A 17,998-nucleotide genomic window follows, 5' to 3' on the forward strand; every position below is an offset into this window, starting at 1 on the left:
AGGGTAGGTTTAAGATGAGAACAAACTGTTTTTGAATACACAAAAGGGGTTTGAATTTTCGTATGGCTAAGGCTTCAATAAACCTTAGTATACACCCCTTTTACACTTTTATACAACATCAAAAAAGCCCAGTTAAAATCAATCTTATGCCCTGTTTCGATTATATGTTTGGCAATAGAGGATGATGGGTTTCTATCCTCTACTCTTATTGGATCATTCGATTCTATTTGTTTCTGCAACCATTTTGGTATATGATCACACACCCTGTTCTTGAGATCAGGATTACTCCACCCTATGTATATGTGACCACGCACACATTCAAATTGGTAAACACAGTGGGATGTGACACAATCGTTTTTATATCTTTTAGGTTTTGGATGAAGCATGCACTTTGTTCTTCCTTTGTTCATGACTTTTACTGCGCAATACGTTTTGTTGGTGACTGGTTTAAGCCTTTGTTTCAATAAAAGGCTATTTGAATCCTGTCTAAATGGTAAAATGATGTAGATAGGCTTTTTAATAATGTAATATGTAATTTGATGTATGAGTTCACAATTTCTTTTGAAATTCCTTTTTTTTCACAGTTACATTTTTGCTTACAATCTGACTGAAATGAAGCATTTCATACTGTTGGTTTCCTTTATGAGTTTTCAGATAACCAAAGAAATAAATGAGATAGAATTATAAATAGGGGGACATGGGACTGACGAAGTCAAAACACCCGATTGACGAAACTATATTCTGTTGTAGATATAATAATGATACATTATTTTGTTTGCAATATTCTGAAACATTCTATTCACCTACTTGATTTTTTTTAATGAAGTATAAAGGAAAATCAAATTTACCATGGAATGTGAGGTTGAAGGAAAATTTCTTTTCCTGAATGTCGGAATTCAGTGAACATTAGAGTAGAAGCTACAAAGATCTATTCATTTGAATAACAAATGGAGTGAAGTTTATGATGAATGAAAAAGATTGTAGAAACCCTTTTTGACCGTGCTCATAAACTTTGTATTAAGAAAGATCATAAGCACTTGCAGTCCTTAAAGCTTATCTACTTAGAAATGTATATCCACAGAAATTCATAGAGATATATGACAAAACTGACGATTATGTCAATTATGATACGATTAACAATAAACCTTGCTTCCTACAGATTCGTTTTGAATTGGCTGAAGTCATTGAGATGAATAATCACAGAATAAATACTACAATGAAGACTGTTTATCCAGCATCAAGACTGATCACGTTATGTGAAACCAATTGCTCCCTTAACCAGACGAAAATCTATAGGTCCTCTTTTCTCGGTATCTATAGTGGAATTTATTTGTCTAAATGAACACGCCAAATCACGCACACTGGAAGAATAGAGAGAAGGTTACATGTTCGCATTTCCGAATACATTTCAAAGAATTCGAGACTAAAAGATTCAAAGGCGGTAAACAGTATAATTGTTCGGAATTTATTTGATGGTAAGCATATGATTGACGTTTCTTAGTTCTTCATAATTATTAAAAGACAGGAGATTGTCAATTTATAATTGCTGTGCTATGCTTAAATTTTTAATTAAAGTCACTTGTAATTATTATTATTGTTGTTTTATTGCGTTTATTTTGTGATGTAGTCTTCGTAAAGCCAGTTGTTGTTTCTTCTGAGCTTAGTATTTCTATTCGCATGTGCTGTTCACTCATGAGTCTGGCGCCTTAAATCGCTCAGCCACTCCGACGTTTTCAAAATCTTCAATACGAATGTCAAGATAGTCCTACTATACGGAGCTGAAACGTAGAGAACTACTACAACAATCATCAAAACGGTATAAATATTTATAAAAAATTATGTACGTAAGATACTGAATGTCCGTTGGCCAGATATCATCATTAACAGCCTACTGTGGGAGAGAACAAACCAATTTCAGCTGAGGAGGAAATTAGGAAAAGACGTTGGAAGTGCATAGGACACACCTTGATAACTCATCAAAGTACATCACGAGGCAAGCGCTAACTTTGAATCCAGAAGGTAAACGAAAAGGAGCAAGGTCAAAGAAGACGCTACATCGGGAATCAGAGACAGATATCAAAAGAATGAACAGCGACTGGAAAGATCTGGAAAGGATTTCTGAGGACAGTTGGATGGCCAGTGCTAGTGAGCGACCTATGCTCCTCCACGAGGAGTAACAGGTGTAAGTAAGTAAAGTGCTGTTCACTCATTTCACTGTCAAAACATCTGTAAACTTTTAAAAAATTTAATTGTTAAATGATCCATCTCAACAGTTTATGAACTCCATAGAATAACAACTTCACCACTTCTGAGGTTTTTAGTCCTATCACCAGATAACTTCATGTATGCTCACTTATATGTATAAGGCTTTTTCTAAGCCTGATGCTTTCTGTTTTCTGTTCGCGGTTAAGGAAATAAAAATCTTTTGAGGTTTAGGAAGTGGTTGGGAAGTCGTCGTCTTAGCATTCGGGTAAAAAATTAGTCAGCAATAGCTAGCACGAAACCTAAACCCATAATCATTTGTCAGCTAATTGCAATCACCTCATATTCTAATTCATTTTTGTATTGGTGGTTTGAATCTTTCCATTGATATTTAGGACTGCAATTAGTCAATCTCTTATTGGCACATGTGTATCCTGTGAGGATTGCCTCGATATTATCTTAAGTTACAGGCACTATAAGTAAAGATGGATAGTGTCTAGCAGTGGAATCCAGTTTGACACGCGTTTCTTCCTACTTGGGACTCGTCAGCTGGATGTACTTGCACCCCAGTGTTAATGTTTACCTCATCGCACAAGCTAGCGGCTATTTGGACTCAGTAGCTAAGTAGATAACGCAATGGCACTTAAGAAGAACGTACTAGGTTCAAGTCCCGTAATAGGCATCAACTCTAGGAGCTAGATCCATCCATTTGAAAAGTCCTAAGTAGGGTGAAACGCACATTTTGGATTCAACTGCTAACCACCATCCATCTCCACCTCATATTTTGTTATCGAATCTCATATCATAGCTCTTATATGTGATTCACGTTGATAACTTGAAAAATCGTTCAATTAAAGGCATCCTATTCAAATTAAATATAACAAGTATACATAGAAAGAGGGTTTAATGAAGTACGTTTTAATAAAACTCCATAATAATGAATACTATCATTATATTAGGTTTATGTTTGAAGGGAATAAATTCAAAGGAATTAAAAACACCCTGGCATTGTTTATTACTTTCTATGATAATTCTAATATGAATTATTATTATAATTAAGATTCAATAAGTGTAACCGTCGTTTCACTTGTTTGTAATACCACAGTACATAGACTAGGATGTCGACTGGCAATATCTAATGGTCTACTTTCAAATTGTGCAACAGGATCTTTTTCACCAGGTAATACTGATGTTTGACATGCCATTACATAAACATCATAATAATCTACATCTTCAACAATTAATGGACAAATTTTTTCAGGACATTTTAATATACCATCTAATAACCAAATAATACCATCACGAGCAGGTAAATTCCATTGAATCACTTTAGGCTAAATAAAATACAATAATAATAATGATAATAATGAAATTGGTACGGGACAATTATTGGTGATAATCATAAGCAATGCATAATGTACTAAGGTGAATAAACATAACTGGTATATGAAGGTTTGTTCAGTTTAAAATTCAGCATATTTATAAATTTCAATATTTGAGATCATGATTCAACTGAAGCTAGATCAGCATGGAAAACCTGGAAACACTGGATGGCTGTTTCGTCCTGTTGTGGGACTCCTCAGTAGTGTGTATCGACGATCCCGCCTTGTGAGATTCGAACCCAGGATCTATCAGTCTCGCGCACGAGCGTTTAACCACTGGGACTCGAAACCTGTACTGTTCGCTTAAGTAGCTAAATGTACTATCGAGTATCGTACTGTCTTGTATCTAGTGTTCCAGTAGGAAGATCTTATTAATTTACGTTATATCAGTCAGTCACAGAAGTTCTTGAGTTAAAGTTAATGTGTGGGCGCGAATGATAATGATTGGTTGCTTGCTTAGTCAGACTTGTTGATAGTCTGACAGATATTAGATGAGTTATATATTCTCCTGCCTTTATTGCCATTATGTTTGTTCTTGGTTTTTGTCATGGAAATATTCTAACCTTTTAATCAGGCTAGTCATGTGTTTTTGATCTGAGTTGTGTTGAAGTCCTGTAGAATAAACATTAGGAGGGAATCCAGTGTAGATATTGGTAAATTGATTGGTAAATTATTATCCCATTCATGTAGGCGTAGAAAACCGAGCTTTATACCAAAAATTATTTTCTAAAAGTATAAAGTAATTTTAAATTCACTCGGCGTTGCTTTCTTTGTATCTTCCCATTGTTATTTAGGACTGCAATTGATCAGTCTCTAATTGGCATATGTACATCCTGTGCGGACCTTAATTCACAAGCTTTATAGTCAAAGACGGATAGTGGCTAGTAGTAGAGGGTTGGACGAGTGTTTCATCCTATTTAGGACTCATCAGCTGAATATACCTACATCTCAGAGTTGATGTTCATTCTAGGACTCAAACTCAGTACCGTTTGCTTCACTAGCTAATTCAATACCGCGATGATGTTTGAAGCGAACGGTACAATGTTCGAGTTCCAGAGTGAACATCAAACCTGAGATGCAGGTATATTCAACTAACGAGTCTCAAATAGGATGAAACACGAGTCCTGGATTCCACTGTTAGCCGCTATCCATCTTTGTTTATCAAATATTTGATATGATTTGATCTAATTTATAGAAATTATTTAATAAATTAACAATAAATATTAAATAGAATGTGAATATGAATAGTCATATTTATTGACATCAATATCATGTTGTTTTAATTCATTCTAATTCCGATTATCATCTAATGTGAATTATTCACTTGAACAATGTTCAATGTTTAATAGATTTGTTTGAACATACGAACACTATTGTATTATGATTATGCACTAGATATTGGCGAAGAAAAAAACTGTTTATATTAAATTTTGAACAGAGAATAAAACGGGTTTACAACTGATGTACGTTTTTAATTTTATCAAAACATAACATACATAGTATATCAGAAGGGGAGGGTCGTGAAAATTGTAGTAATTGTGATGGTTGAATTCGTGATTCGATTAAAGCTAGACCTCTATAAAGAATCTAGAGGCACTGGATGACAGTTTCGTTCAAGAATGGAACTTCTCACTGGCGGGATCTGAACCCGGGACCTTCGATCTCGTGTGCGAACGCTTAACTGTGGTGAAATTTCGTAGACTGGTTGAAGTTAGACATTAACACCGTTGGATGCCGGCCAGACCAATGGTCTAGAGGTTAGATGTTCGCATGAGAGACAGGAGGTCTTGGGTTCGAATCCCATGATGCAGGACCATGGATGCGCACTTGTGAGAAGTTCCATACTAGGACGAAACGGTCGTCCAGTGCTTCCGGGTTTTCAATGGTGATCTAACATTATTCGATTCATGATCTCAACCAAAAAATTGTGTATGTTAAATTTTTGAAAAAGTAAAAAGGTTTACAATTGAAATAAAATACACTGATGTACGTTTTTAATTTTATCAAAACATAACATACATATTATATCAAAAGGGGGTTTTTGTGGAGATTGTAGTAATTGTAATAGTTGAATTCATGAGTCGATTAAAACTAAACCGCTATAGAAAAACTGTAAGCACTGGATGACCATTTCGTCCTAGAATGGGACTCCTCAGCAGTACACACCCACGATCCTGAACTTGGGATTTGAACTCAGGATCTTCGGTCACGCGCACGAAAGGAGATTTTATGTATTCAGTAGATTGAAGTATATCAGTAGTTGAATATATATTGGCTATTTACATTATTGATTAAAAAAATAATGAAGATTTTGTGCACTGTATTTTAAATACAGGATCCAGATCACGACTTTTATGTCTTATATTGAGCAAATGATGCTATAATCCTTAAATTGAATATCATTGATCCATATTTTTTCGACCTTTCAACAGTCTTATATCCTTTCTAGCTTTTATTTCAGTGGTTAAACAAAATATATTCCGCCAGATGAACATTGAATCTTTCAGCATCAGCAATCGACAGTGGAAATCGAGGCTATAGCCATCAAACTCCTCAAGCAGGATTGATGTCCCCAATGATGACTTAATCGTTAGTCTATTACATCCTTCTTACGATTTTCTCTCCATGTCTCTATTATTTTAGTTTCATGACTTCATCGAAATTCATAACTTCATTTCTTGACTGGCTGATCGCAACTCAATTTACGTTCAACTACTTTATTATACGATCAGTTAATTAGGTTATCACCATTATTTCACGTCACTATGTCTGATGATCCAGAATTATCTCTTGCCTACTATATTTATTTACAATCCCGAGAGTCGGGATCGTGGATGAGCACTGCTGAGGAGTCCCACAGCAGGACGAAACGACCGTTCAGTGCTTACACGTTTTCCATGGTAATCTAGCTTCAATTGACTCATGATCTCAACTATTAAAATTTTTCTTAGGAACGTCATGTTTCTCTAATATCATCTTAATCGACAGTAATCCAGATATTATAGATATTCTATTTAATTATTAGAATATGAATAACCATCGAAGTCGTAATTAATAGTAGTTGTGAACCATAGGCGCTTTAAAATCTAGATTCTATAAGTTATACTAAACAGCACTGAGAGAATTTGGCGATAATCAAAAGTATATTAATGCAAGGGATCCAGGCCTATGAATGATCCTGTATACAAACTTTGATTCAGTTTTAAATAAAATCTACAAAGAAAAAAACGAAAAATGATTCAAAGCTCCTAAACTTACCATAACCAATATTTATTTAGATTCATTTGGTTTACTTGTTTACTTGAATCTTCCCATTGATATTTAGGACTGCAATCGATCAGTCTCTTATTGGCATATGTGCATTGCCTTGATTCACAAGCATTCTATGGAAAGATGGATAGTGGCTAGAAGTGGAATCTAAAACAATCGTTTCGTCCCATTTGAGGCTTGCCAGCTGGATGTACCTGCATCTCAGAGTTGACTCAAGATTATTCAAGTATACAATACCAAGTGAATTTAAACTTCACTCTATTGCACAAGCAAGTGGCCATCAGGACTCAGTATCTAAGTGGATAACTCAAACGGTACTGAGTTTGAGTTCCATAGTGAAGATCAACTGTGGGATGCAGGTACATCCAGCCGACGAGTCCCGAATAGGACGAAACACGAGTCCTGGATTTCACTGCTAGATGCTATCTATCTTTTGCAATATTCATTTTTATTTTGTAAATAAACACATATAAAAGTATGTTTGTATGCGTATTCTGAAAGGGTCCATAAAATCTCTCATATAGTACATGATTCTATACTCATATCTATGTGATAAAAATGGCTTTTTAAGAGAGAGAGAGAGAGAGAGAGAGAGAGAGAGAGAGAGAGAGAGAGAGAGAGGGAGAACCTACCCATTGATCACGTGGTAGACCTTCATATCCAATACGCATTATTCCATTATTATCCATCCAGAAGATTAATTCTACACCAACAGAAGACATGAATTTATGTATTGTATTCTTCTCGAAATAGCCAATATCTCCTCCCCATAAATATAATGGTATATGATTCAGTAACAAGTACTGAAAAGATGTTGTTTTTAAGAAAAAAGTAAGAGTATGATTAAATTTGTACTGAAAAATAGTAAAATATTTTAATCTGACATGAAAATTTAATCTTTAACTGTTTTTCTTTGAAAATTGATCAGTCAGTGATCTTGAGTGCTGTTAGAGGTATGAGGGCAGTTATCATTTCCCGGTTGCTCACACCGTGAAGGAGTTCTTCCGTAGGTACCTGAAAGGGAAATTGGGCTACGAGTGGTCTTAGTGACCTGAGAGCGTGGCCACAGTGCCGAAGGGACAGCTGTTTGATGTCAGTCACATACTACCTTCATGTAAGTGATTTTCGTGTCAGCTCCGTACTTTATGGAACCTTACCGCTGGAGACAGATATCCGTGAAATAAGGCGAGGTGTGCATCTTTAGGTTCAACCTTTTCTAACACCACCCCTCCTTGTGGGAAGGCAGGATCACTGTCATGCCGGTTGTTTGAAGGAAACACCTTACTACTATCACACCTCTGTACAGTCAGCAGTACGACTTCGCCTTCAGACCTTGGGTTTGTTGCCTTTAGTCTTACCGCTCTTCAACCGACCTGTCTGACATGGTAGTACCTTGAAGAACGATTGTTCCAGCCAGTATAACTCGACTGGTTCATTACGATAGACAAGCTCGACCACCACGTCAAGATAGAAATATCTGGAGATATATCGTTTCCTTTAACAATATTTCCATTCAAAAATTATGAAATATTTTGACCAGTAACTAGTAATGAAACCCAGTACATTAGATATGTTTCATTACCATACTCTCGATCATTCACTTTAAACATCTGAATATTTTACATAATGCGACAGATACTTATTTGTTCAGGAGGTTGCTCTACTAACTACCACTGAAAATATTAACATATGAATGCAGGGTTCATTGAAACAGGTTTTCAAAATAATTGATTATATTCAATTTTCAGTGTATATGCAAACTCCTACATTTGATAGGTTATATCGTTCCTACTGATAAATTAGTAGTGTAGTGGATCATGCTAGATGTTTACCTTGTTGGGCAACAGATTCAAGGGTGAGACTATAATTTATGGACAACCTTTGAGCGACCCTAAAGTGATCTTGAGAGTGTATACCTACTAACTAGGGTTAAATGAGGGTTCTAAAGCAGTTTGAAGCATAAGGATTATGATTTACAGTTGATGGTTAGGGTCAGGAATTAGATTTAGGGTTTTCATCACGAACTGAAATCAACTATAATGCCAAGACTCTATTTAGTTAAATGGGTGAATGAATTTCGTGCCCAAATCTAATACCTGTTATCGTAAATATGATTGGTTCGTGCATAAATAATAGTCTCATCGATTCAAGTTTTGGTGAACAAAGCCAAAACTAAGATAAAGGTATATTCAAATATTGAGTCTTAAATAAGATTAATTGAACTTGTTGAATTTCACAATTATCCCATATTTATAATGTATCCAACGTGTTTATCTAGAAACGGCATGAGTCAATTTCAACGTACTGATGCTTCTTTAAGTTTCAGATAGTTTTTATATAATAATAATGTTCTGATAATGATTATTGATAAGTTTTGCTAATTGAACGCTACATTCGGTTCCCAAGATCTTCTAGTAACCCCCAGGCTAAATCTACACAGCGACTTGAACAGGAGAGAAAAGGCCTGAAATACGTAAGAAACACTTTACTCCAAAAGTTAATTTCTGCACAGAAAATACAGTTTTTATAGTATTTTAGATGTCCATGGGTTTCCCGAAAATTCTAGAATACTACTAAACATAGTAAAAGTATAGTAATCATCCAATCAGAAACTCTACATGTGACTTTTTACTTTCTTGATGTTTCTGGCTAGAATTCTAATGAACGCTAATTGAATAAGATCCTTCTCAGTGTTTCCAGAGCCTTTCTTGGCTTTGTTTCGAGGAGTTTTTTTTTGGATCGCCCCAACAATTACAAGATTTAATTTAATTTATAGTTGTGACCAAGTTGATATTGAAGAGGATGCAGTAATGAAAAAGTAACCGACATCCTATTTAAAGAAACGTAACTGACAAATTACTTTTATTGAGCTTTCTCTACAAAAATAATGATGACCTACGATATGATGATGGCAAAATGCCTAATCAGGCGTAATAATATCTTAGAACACAGAATTATTATCCGAATATGCACAGTAATAATAGTTAAATTCATGAGTCGATCTAAACTAGACCACCGTCGAGAACCTGGAAAAACTGGACGTCTGTTTCGTCCTCACGCGTGGATGCGCACTGCTGAGTAATCCCACACGAAGGTCAAACAGACGTTCAGTTCTTCCAGGTTCTCAACGGTGGCCTCTAACTTAGTTCGACTTGTAAATTCAAATACTAAAATACAACCTTCACAGATCCCCATGCTATAAATATCCTATACTATAAACAGCATTAATTTACATTTTCTAAATTTTTATCTGTGTATATGTTTAATTCAGGTTTATATGGATTAATTGTAGTTGGTGTAGCTCGTGGATCCTTCCAACCATTATCTGTTGTGACAAGATATAGACTTTTTGGTGCATTTTTTTGGAAATATTTTTCGTCCATTTTAGCTTTTTCCGTTTGATTTTTAGCAATTCTAGAAAGAGAAAAATATATTAAATGGGTTTCACAACTGTGGATGAAGGCAGCATTTATCATGAATTGAAAGCAGATGAAGTAATTAAAAAAAGAACAGAAAGTTTTCATTTTGGTACAATCATGGCCATACAAGGAACGGTTAATCGGTCATTCATACTTAGTGCAGAACTTGGAATACGTGTACATTGTATCAGATTGCTATACTTAATTAGCAAAGCGAGATGAAGTTGTAAAAATGAATTCCAGAATAGTACAGTTAGTATTAGTCCTAATGATGATAGAAAAGATCAGCCATTATAGATACAATTCTGGAAGAAAATATGAATTAGTGGAATAAAAATTTCATCGGGGAATTTCTAAACCTAGGTTCAAATGTAAGATAAAGAGTGAATGCACCTATGCCATGAGGAACAACTTCAAACCATGTCATTCAAAGTCTCTGACCATTGGTTACGATAGTTATGTAAATCTTCACTAATTAGTCTGAACCTATATATATATGGTTTACTCCAGAAGTCATTATATCGAAAGACTGATGTCATGTCTTGATTTGATCGACTATAGCTTTCTTCCAGTCTACTCCTAAATCAGCCGTCATCGCGCGTTGAAGTAGGAGGTGGATGTGCACACACAATATATCTCCCAACCATTTAAGTTGACAAAGATTAACTGTCTCATAAATTGATTTGACATGATTACCTTGTACACTAGGTGTAACTTCAAAGTTGCGAACCTGATGGTCCAAAAATATATGAGCAATCGTTAGAGAAGATCTAGGATCGAATACTTATAATGTACAAATACCCTCCATTTTTAAAAAAATCATCTTCCACACCTATATAGAATAACAGAGCTGATTTCTGAGAGGCATATTTTTCTTTTGGTTGCCAAACGAATATCTTGCCCACTCCTCAAATATCACAAGATGACACAAGCCAACCGATCTTTGTGGATTTGTGCAGAAATTTGGTCAGAAACTAACCAACTAAGGGTGACAGAAATTCCAAAATAATTAAAATAGCTGGGACTTTCAATTATCTTACTTCATATCATAAGTTCTGGTGTTGATCCAGAGCAGTCTTGAAACAATATTTTGTTCTTAGACATATGCGAGTATTTGTCAAATTCAATAGTTACTAATGATCTTGCTTGCCGGGTTCGTGGTTCGACGGACCGAAAGGATTCTATCGGCTGTTTTATTTGTTTTACGCAGTTGGTTATGTCTACTGGAATATCTATTGCACGGTCAAAAAATTCACCAGGCAAACGTAACGTTGTTCCACAGATCATCTCAACAACACAACAACCGATGTCTCGTTTGATAGTTGAGCGAATGTCTAATAGTACCGAAGGAAGTTTGACATCCCATTTGTGGCTGTCAATGAGACTTTTAACTATCATTGAAACCTTTCTATCATTACGTTGGCAGCCGGATGATAAGCTGTGGTTCTAATCTTCTTTATATACCAAATGTGTTTGTAAGTTGCTGAGATAGCTTGCTTTAAAACCGGGCACCACGGTCAGTCGTAATTGTAGTTGAGACATCAACTATCTACTAGTAACTATTGTTCAGTGTTTCCTGATTTTCAGTTCACCAGATGATTTCAAGTTGTGTTAAAAATTAGATTCAAATCAAAGTTATCTTAATGAAATACTTAAGTAAACTCCAGTTATAAAGCCTTTGCTTCTTGACGTAAAGTAGGTATTTTTCCAAATCATTCATCCCAATCAGTTAAATAATGCGGCATTATGTTAAAATATTGACAGGTGTATATTCGAGAATATCTGTCAAACAATAGTTAAACTGTTTGCTGAGGAGTCCCACAATGGGATGAAACGGCTGTCCAGTGCTTCCAGGTTTTCCATGGTGGTCTAGATTCAATTGACTCATGATCTCAACTACTGAAATTACTATAATACCCACAAAAACCGTTTCTGATATTTGTATTACACCTGGAATTGTAGTTTTAATGATAGATTTCTAATTAATGAGTTTAAATTATTGTGAAATAATTCAGTGAAATTCTAGTCGGTTTGTTATCTACAGTGCAAATGATCGCCCGACTTGACGTGAATGATGTGAACACGTGACGATCATTCATGTAACTCAAAGTATTATATCTAGAACTTAGATTCTTAATATGCTGCGTACAACTTGAGCACTCAAACGCTAGAACCCTCTCAAGTCGCAAATGAAAAGACAGAAAACAAGTGAAAGGAATGCTATTCCAAAACAGTGTCACTTATGGTAAAAAAAACTGTCAGATATTTATAGCATTTGTCCAATAGGGAAGCTACACGTAGCTATTCTAGAATGTTCTTCCAATAGACGATTAGATGGAATATCTTCGGCTCTTTCTGAAGTTCTTAGAGCTTCCTCTAGTTCACCGATGGTCCATCCTCAAACAAAGTATTTATGCTAAGTTCTTTGCATGAAATAGAGAACTGTTTAGTAAAGTAAATTATTTTATGCATAAGTAGGGCACACTTAAATTTGGGATAATTAAAACAAAAGTGTAAATGATGAAATACTACTTAAAATATAAATAATTGAAAGATATAAATTTTATGGGTTATTCAACAGCTTAGAACTTTACAAGTAAACTTGTCAGGTCTATATTTTGTCAGCCATATCACATGTTACAAGATACAGAATAAACTGAAGTTTGTTCCATCAACTTACGTGGTATCAGGTCGATTTATTAAAATATCGGTCATATTTATGTCCGGTGGAACATTAATTCTTGGAGTAACGTAAATAGTTACATCATCTAATTCGATGGATTCAAGATTATTGATTGGGGAGTAATGAAAATTCAACTGGAAAATAAGAACAAAATAAAAAGTAATCTAGTTTGTATCAAAGTTTATGAACAACTCAGGTGATAAAAATAATAACTGAGTCCAAAAAGAATGAATTTTATTATTAATTCATTTATTTTAAACAGCCATTTAATTGCTGCTCGTGTTTCATAATCATAACTAGATAGTAGTTGAGAATGTTATTTAGCTTGTCAGTGGCGACAAACACCTTGGTACGGCCGAGAGTGGGAAGAGTCAGCTCTCCCTCTCCGAATGCTCTCACATGGCCATGTGCACACAACCACTGATAGGGAAGACCTACTCACTGCCTTCTCGGACCACGGGTGTTATTTACGAAATTGAGAGGACGCGAAGCGAATGTCCGGCGCTTTAACCGGGTAGGTGGATGTAGAGAGTCCGCCTGAAGGAGTTGGAAAACCCTGATTCCAAAGCAACGATGCACGTGGGCTCCAGGATCCTGAGTAAAAAAATGGTGTGTAAATCTATTGTTGGTCACCGGTTACCATGTGGCTGCATCTCCTTACACTGCTCCCCTGCCTTGTAGATCAGACCTTTAGGTCAAAGGCTCTGGATGTGCCTTCCTTAGAAAATCATATAATTCGGTTCGGGCACCCGAACAGTATCCTAGCCGTCACACAAATCAAATGATTTGTGTGGCACATATCTATTTGGTGCCTTCTTGTACTAAGGTTTGTGTGTTTAAATAAATAAATAAGCTTGTCAGTAATCAACCTATTTTCATCCTTATTACTTCGATAATATCTATTCTGAAACTTTCTAATGAGTATAATTTGTATATATATCGAGTGAAACAAATCGACTGTCGATAAATTATTTGTTTCTTGAAATAGTTCGGCGTTTATCTCCGTGTGAACGAAGTTTAATAGACTGATAGTTTGATTGAATTCATAACCTATTACACTAATGACTTCCTGAACGAGAAGCACACCACAAAGTTGAATTCAAGTGACCTAAGATCAAGTTTAGAGATTATAAGTGGATTTTATATTTTGAAATACTTTGAGGTCAGATTTTAAAGACAACGACAGCTTATGCTTTGAAAGATGTAAAAACCTTTACAGATTTGGGCAGCATCATTGATAAACACGGTGGATCCGATGCACATGTAAAGGTGAGGATCGACAAAGCGAAAGCAGTATATTTACAACTGAAGAAAATCTGGAACTCAAAACAAATGTCAACCAACACAAACGTCAGAATTTTCAATACAAATATCAACACAGTTCTACTATAAGGAGTGGAAACTTGGACAACTACGAAAGCCATCATCCAGAAGATACAAATGTTTATTAACAGTTGTCTACACAAAATACTTCGGATCCGTTGGACGGACACTATCAGCAACAACCTACTATGGGAGAGAACAAACCAGATCTCAGTGGAGGAAGAAATCAGAAAGAAGCGTTGGAAGTGGATAGAACACACATTGAGGAAAGCATCCAACTGTGTCACAAGACATGTCCTCAAGGCCAAAGGAGAAGTGGAAGACCAAAGAAGACATTACGTTGTGAAATGGAGACAGACATGATAAGAATGAACAACAGTTAGATAGGACTAGAAATGTAGGCTCAGGACAGAAAGTGTTGGAGAATGATGGTCGGAGGCCTATGCTCCAACGGGACTAACAGGCGTAAGTAAAGTGAGTATGTGAGCTTATGCCATCGGGAAATATTACGGTATGCGCTTACAAAATACTGATTGTTCAATACATTATTAGAACAGTAATTTTTACAACTTCAATAGGCATTCAATAGTAGTGAATTTATTGTTTGGGAATTCTATGCTAGAACGAACCAGCTATATAGAACCTCTTGAATCTAAATAATTTTCTAACTAATATCAACCAGTGATGTAACTGAACTATTTGAAGACTTATTGACACATCTGTTTTCCATAGTTTACATCACTGACTGATTTAAGATGGTGGAGAAGATTCGTAGCTCAGGTGGTTGATTTTGATGGAGTTTTGTTCTCTGAGCTAGATGGTTTGGTCGTGGAGCTTTCATTGTCATTCTAAACGGCATCATTAGTATAAACTTCATGTAGAAGTCTACATCCAGCTCAGAGAACGGTCATTTCGTCCTAGTATAGGACTCCTCAGTGGTGCACATTCACGATCCCGCCCTGCGGGATTCAAACCGAGGACCTCAGGTCTCGCACTCGAACACTTGACCTCTAAATCACTGAGCTGGCTAGCATCCAACGGTGTTAATGTCTAACATCCACCGATCCATGAATAGCTGAGCAACCATTCATCTATTGTCTGAGGTAGATACGTGTCCCAATGATGGTCTAACATTAATTGATTCATGATCTCAAACTATCATTAACTGTTATTCAGATCAAATATTTGTGAATCAATAAGAAACAGTGTTCAACCCTTATCTCATTCGGCTTTGTTAAACTTAACATGGTCTACTAGGATTTTTCCTAATGATTATTTATGAAATAAAACACACTATATTTTCATTGAAATATTTTAAAATCTCAAACTTATACCTTTATCCATCATAAATAAATCAAATTGGACAGTGTGAAGGAGTCGATCAAGCTATTAACTGTAAGATATTTCACAAAACAATGTTTACTATTCTGTAGTGTTATTTATCAGTAGAGAAGTGACGTCTTAAAACTTCAAATAATCGGTCACTTATAAATGATCTGATTGAGATTACTTTTTAATAATCATAAATTATTAGTATAGGGTTGTGGAGATTGAGATCATGAATGAATAAATATTAGACTATTGTTGATAATCTGGAAGTGTTGAATGACTGTTGAGAAGTCGTATACTAGGACGAGACGGTCATCCAATGCTTTCAGGTTTTTAATAATGGTATAACATTGATCCATTCATGATTTCAATCAAAATAATAAATTGTATAAAAATTATAAAAGATTTCATCAGTATATGTTTGTGAAGATTATTAAGTTATTGATTGAGATCTTGAACCGGTTGATGTTGGACCACCATTGAGTTATTCCGTATCGGGTAGAGATGAGAATCTACCTAAGACAACGGAAGATGGTCGCGGAGTTTTGTGGATTGGTTGAGGTTAGACATTAACACCGTTGGATGCCGGCCAGTTCAGTGGTCAGGTAAGTTAAACGTTCGAGCGTGAGGCTGAAGGCTCTCGGTTTGGATCCCGCATGTTGGGATCGTGGATGCGTACTGTTGAGGAGTTCCACAATAGGACGAAACGGCCGTCCAGTGTTTTTAGGTTTTCCATGGTGGTCTAGCTTCAATTAACTCATCATTTCCACTATTGAAATAATATAATAGTCAAATGACATGTTTAATTAACTTACTTGTGATCCATATGGAGATTTTTTAAAATAAGTTGTTTCATATAATGGTTCATTTGGATTAAGTGTACGATGACCTTGTGTATGACTAGCGAAGTTACCAATATTATTTAAACGATCATTACTTTTCATAATATGATAACGTGCCACATGACAACGATATTCTTTATCAACTTGAAAACGTTTATATTGTTCTTGAAATTGTGGATAAGTTGACCACCCTATTTAGTAGATTAGTTACAATATTATTATTATTATTATTATTATTATTATAAGATTGTGTTATATAATGAAAATTATGTTAACAAGGGGATACGTCACTTGATAGTGGATGCATTAGTTGATAATTTTGTGTTTTCCACCTGCGAGATATTGTAAACTAATTTTGTTATAATGAATTATTCTCAGATAAGTGATATGATTGAATAGTACATTGAATAATCATTATATATACTCTCTACATTCATTGGCTGGATACCATCAGCAACAGTTTACTATGGGAGAGGACAAACCAGCTTTTAGTTGAAGAGGAAATTTTGAAAAAGACGATGGAAATAGATAGGACATAAGTTACAGAAATCACCAAACTGCATCATGAGGCAAGGGGTAACTTGGAATTCTTAAAGGAAACGGAAAAGAGGTAGGCCAGAGAACACATTACGTTGAGAATCGGAAGCAGATAATGAAAAAGATGAATAACAACTGGAAAGAGCTAGAAAGGATTGTCCAGGACAGGATTGGATGAAGAGTGCTAGTAGATGGCCTGTGCTCCTTCACAAGGAGTAACAGACGTAAGTAAGTAATAACAGAAATCAAAATGAGATTTTGTAAGATCATAGTTGAACATTAAAACAATCTGTTCAGTAATTAAGTACACTTATTCTAAATTGTATGAGATATTTAGATAAAATTCTTAAGCTTGTCAAACATAATATTTCTTAGAGGATTAAATGGTGATACCATTATTTTATGGACGATCTCTGTGCAGCGCTAAAATAACCGTCGGATGTCCACCTACTCACCAAAGTTACATGAAGATTATGGTTTAGTATGAGAAATTAGGATTATGATTTACAGTTGAACATTACGATTAAGAATTAGATTTGACGTTTTCATCATGTACTGACATTAGCTATAATATTAAAAAAGGTATTCAGTTAAATGAGTGAATAGATTTGGCGCCAAAATTTAAAACCTGTTATCTTAAATCTGGTTGGTTCATCCATAAATTATAGTTTCACCCATTTATGAATTAAAATAGTACTTACATTTCATTGAACTATCTTGAGGTAAAACTATAGCATATTTCTCTCCTGGTTCCATTTTTATATCACATTCATTAAGAAGATTTAGAAATTCAGTAGCTTTCAACTTTTCACCATATTGTTTATTCTGAATGAATTCTTTGAATGTTATAACTATGGCAAAGAAAAACGATATAAAGCATAAATTCATTGAATTATTCCATTTTAATACCAGATAGGTTATGTGGATATTATAGTAATTTCAATGGTTCAGATCATGAGTCAGTTGAAGCTAGACCACCATGGTGGATTTGTCGCTCAATTTCGTAGATTA

General features: G+C 35.2%; 1 protein-coding gene across 2 annotated transcripts in view; it reads right to left on the reverse strand.

Annotated features, from left to right (window-relative positions):
- Nucleotides 1-857: 857 nt before the first annotated feature.
- Nucleotides 858-17,998, reverse strand: part of MS3_00005855 (uncharacterized protein) — a 38,161-nt gene continuing 21,020 nt past the window's right edge. Inside the window, exons 9-14 of one of the 2 annotated variants that reach the window (XM_051213946.1) lie at nucleotides 17,689-17,838; nucleotides 16,424-16,641; nucleotides 12,954-13,090; nucleotides 10,088-10,268; nucleotides 7,487-7,657; nucleotides 858-3,536 (exon numbers count right to left, since the gene is read on the reverse strand). In XM_051213946.1, the coding sequence (XP_051069967.1) occupies nucleotides 3,258-3,536; nucleotides 7,487-7,657; nucleotides 10,088-10,268; nucleotides 12,954-13,090; nucleotides 16,424-16,641; nucleotides 17,689-17,838 (1,136 nt within the window). In that variant the 3' untranslated portion in view covers nucleotides 858-3,257. Of the gene's footprint in view, nucleotides 16,642-17,688; nucleotides 17,839-17,998 lie in introns of both variants that reach the window. The other variant, XM_051213945.1, reaches the window with a different exon arrangement.

The sequence above is a fragment of the Schistosoma haematobium genome, chromosome 3, assembly GCF_000699445.3.
Source record: "Schistosoma haematobium chromosome 3, whole genome shotgun sequence".
Taxonomy (NCBI): Eukaryota; Metazoa; Platyhelminthes; class Trematoda; order Strigeidida; family Schistosomatidae; genus Schistosoma; species Schistosoma haematobium.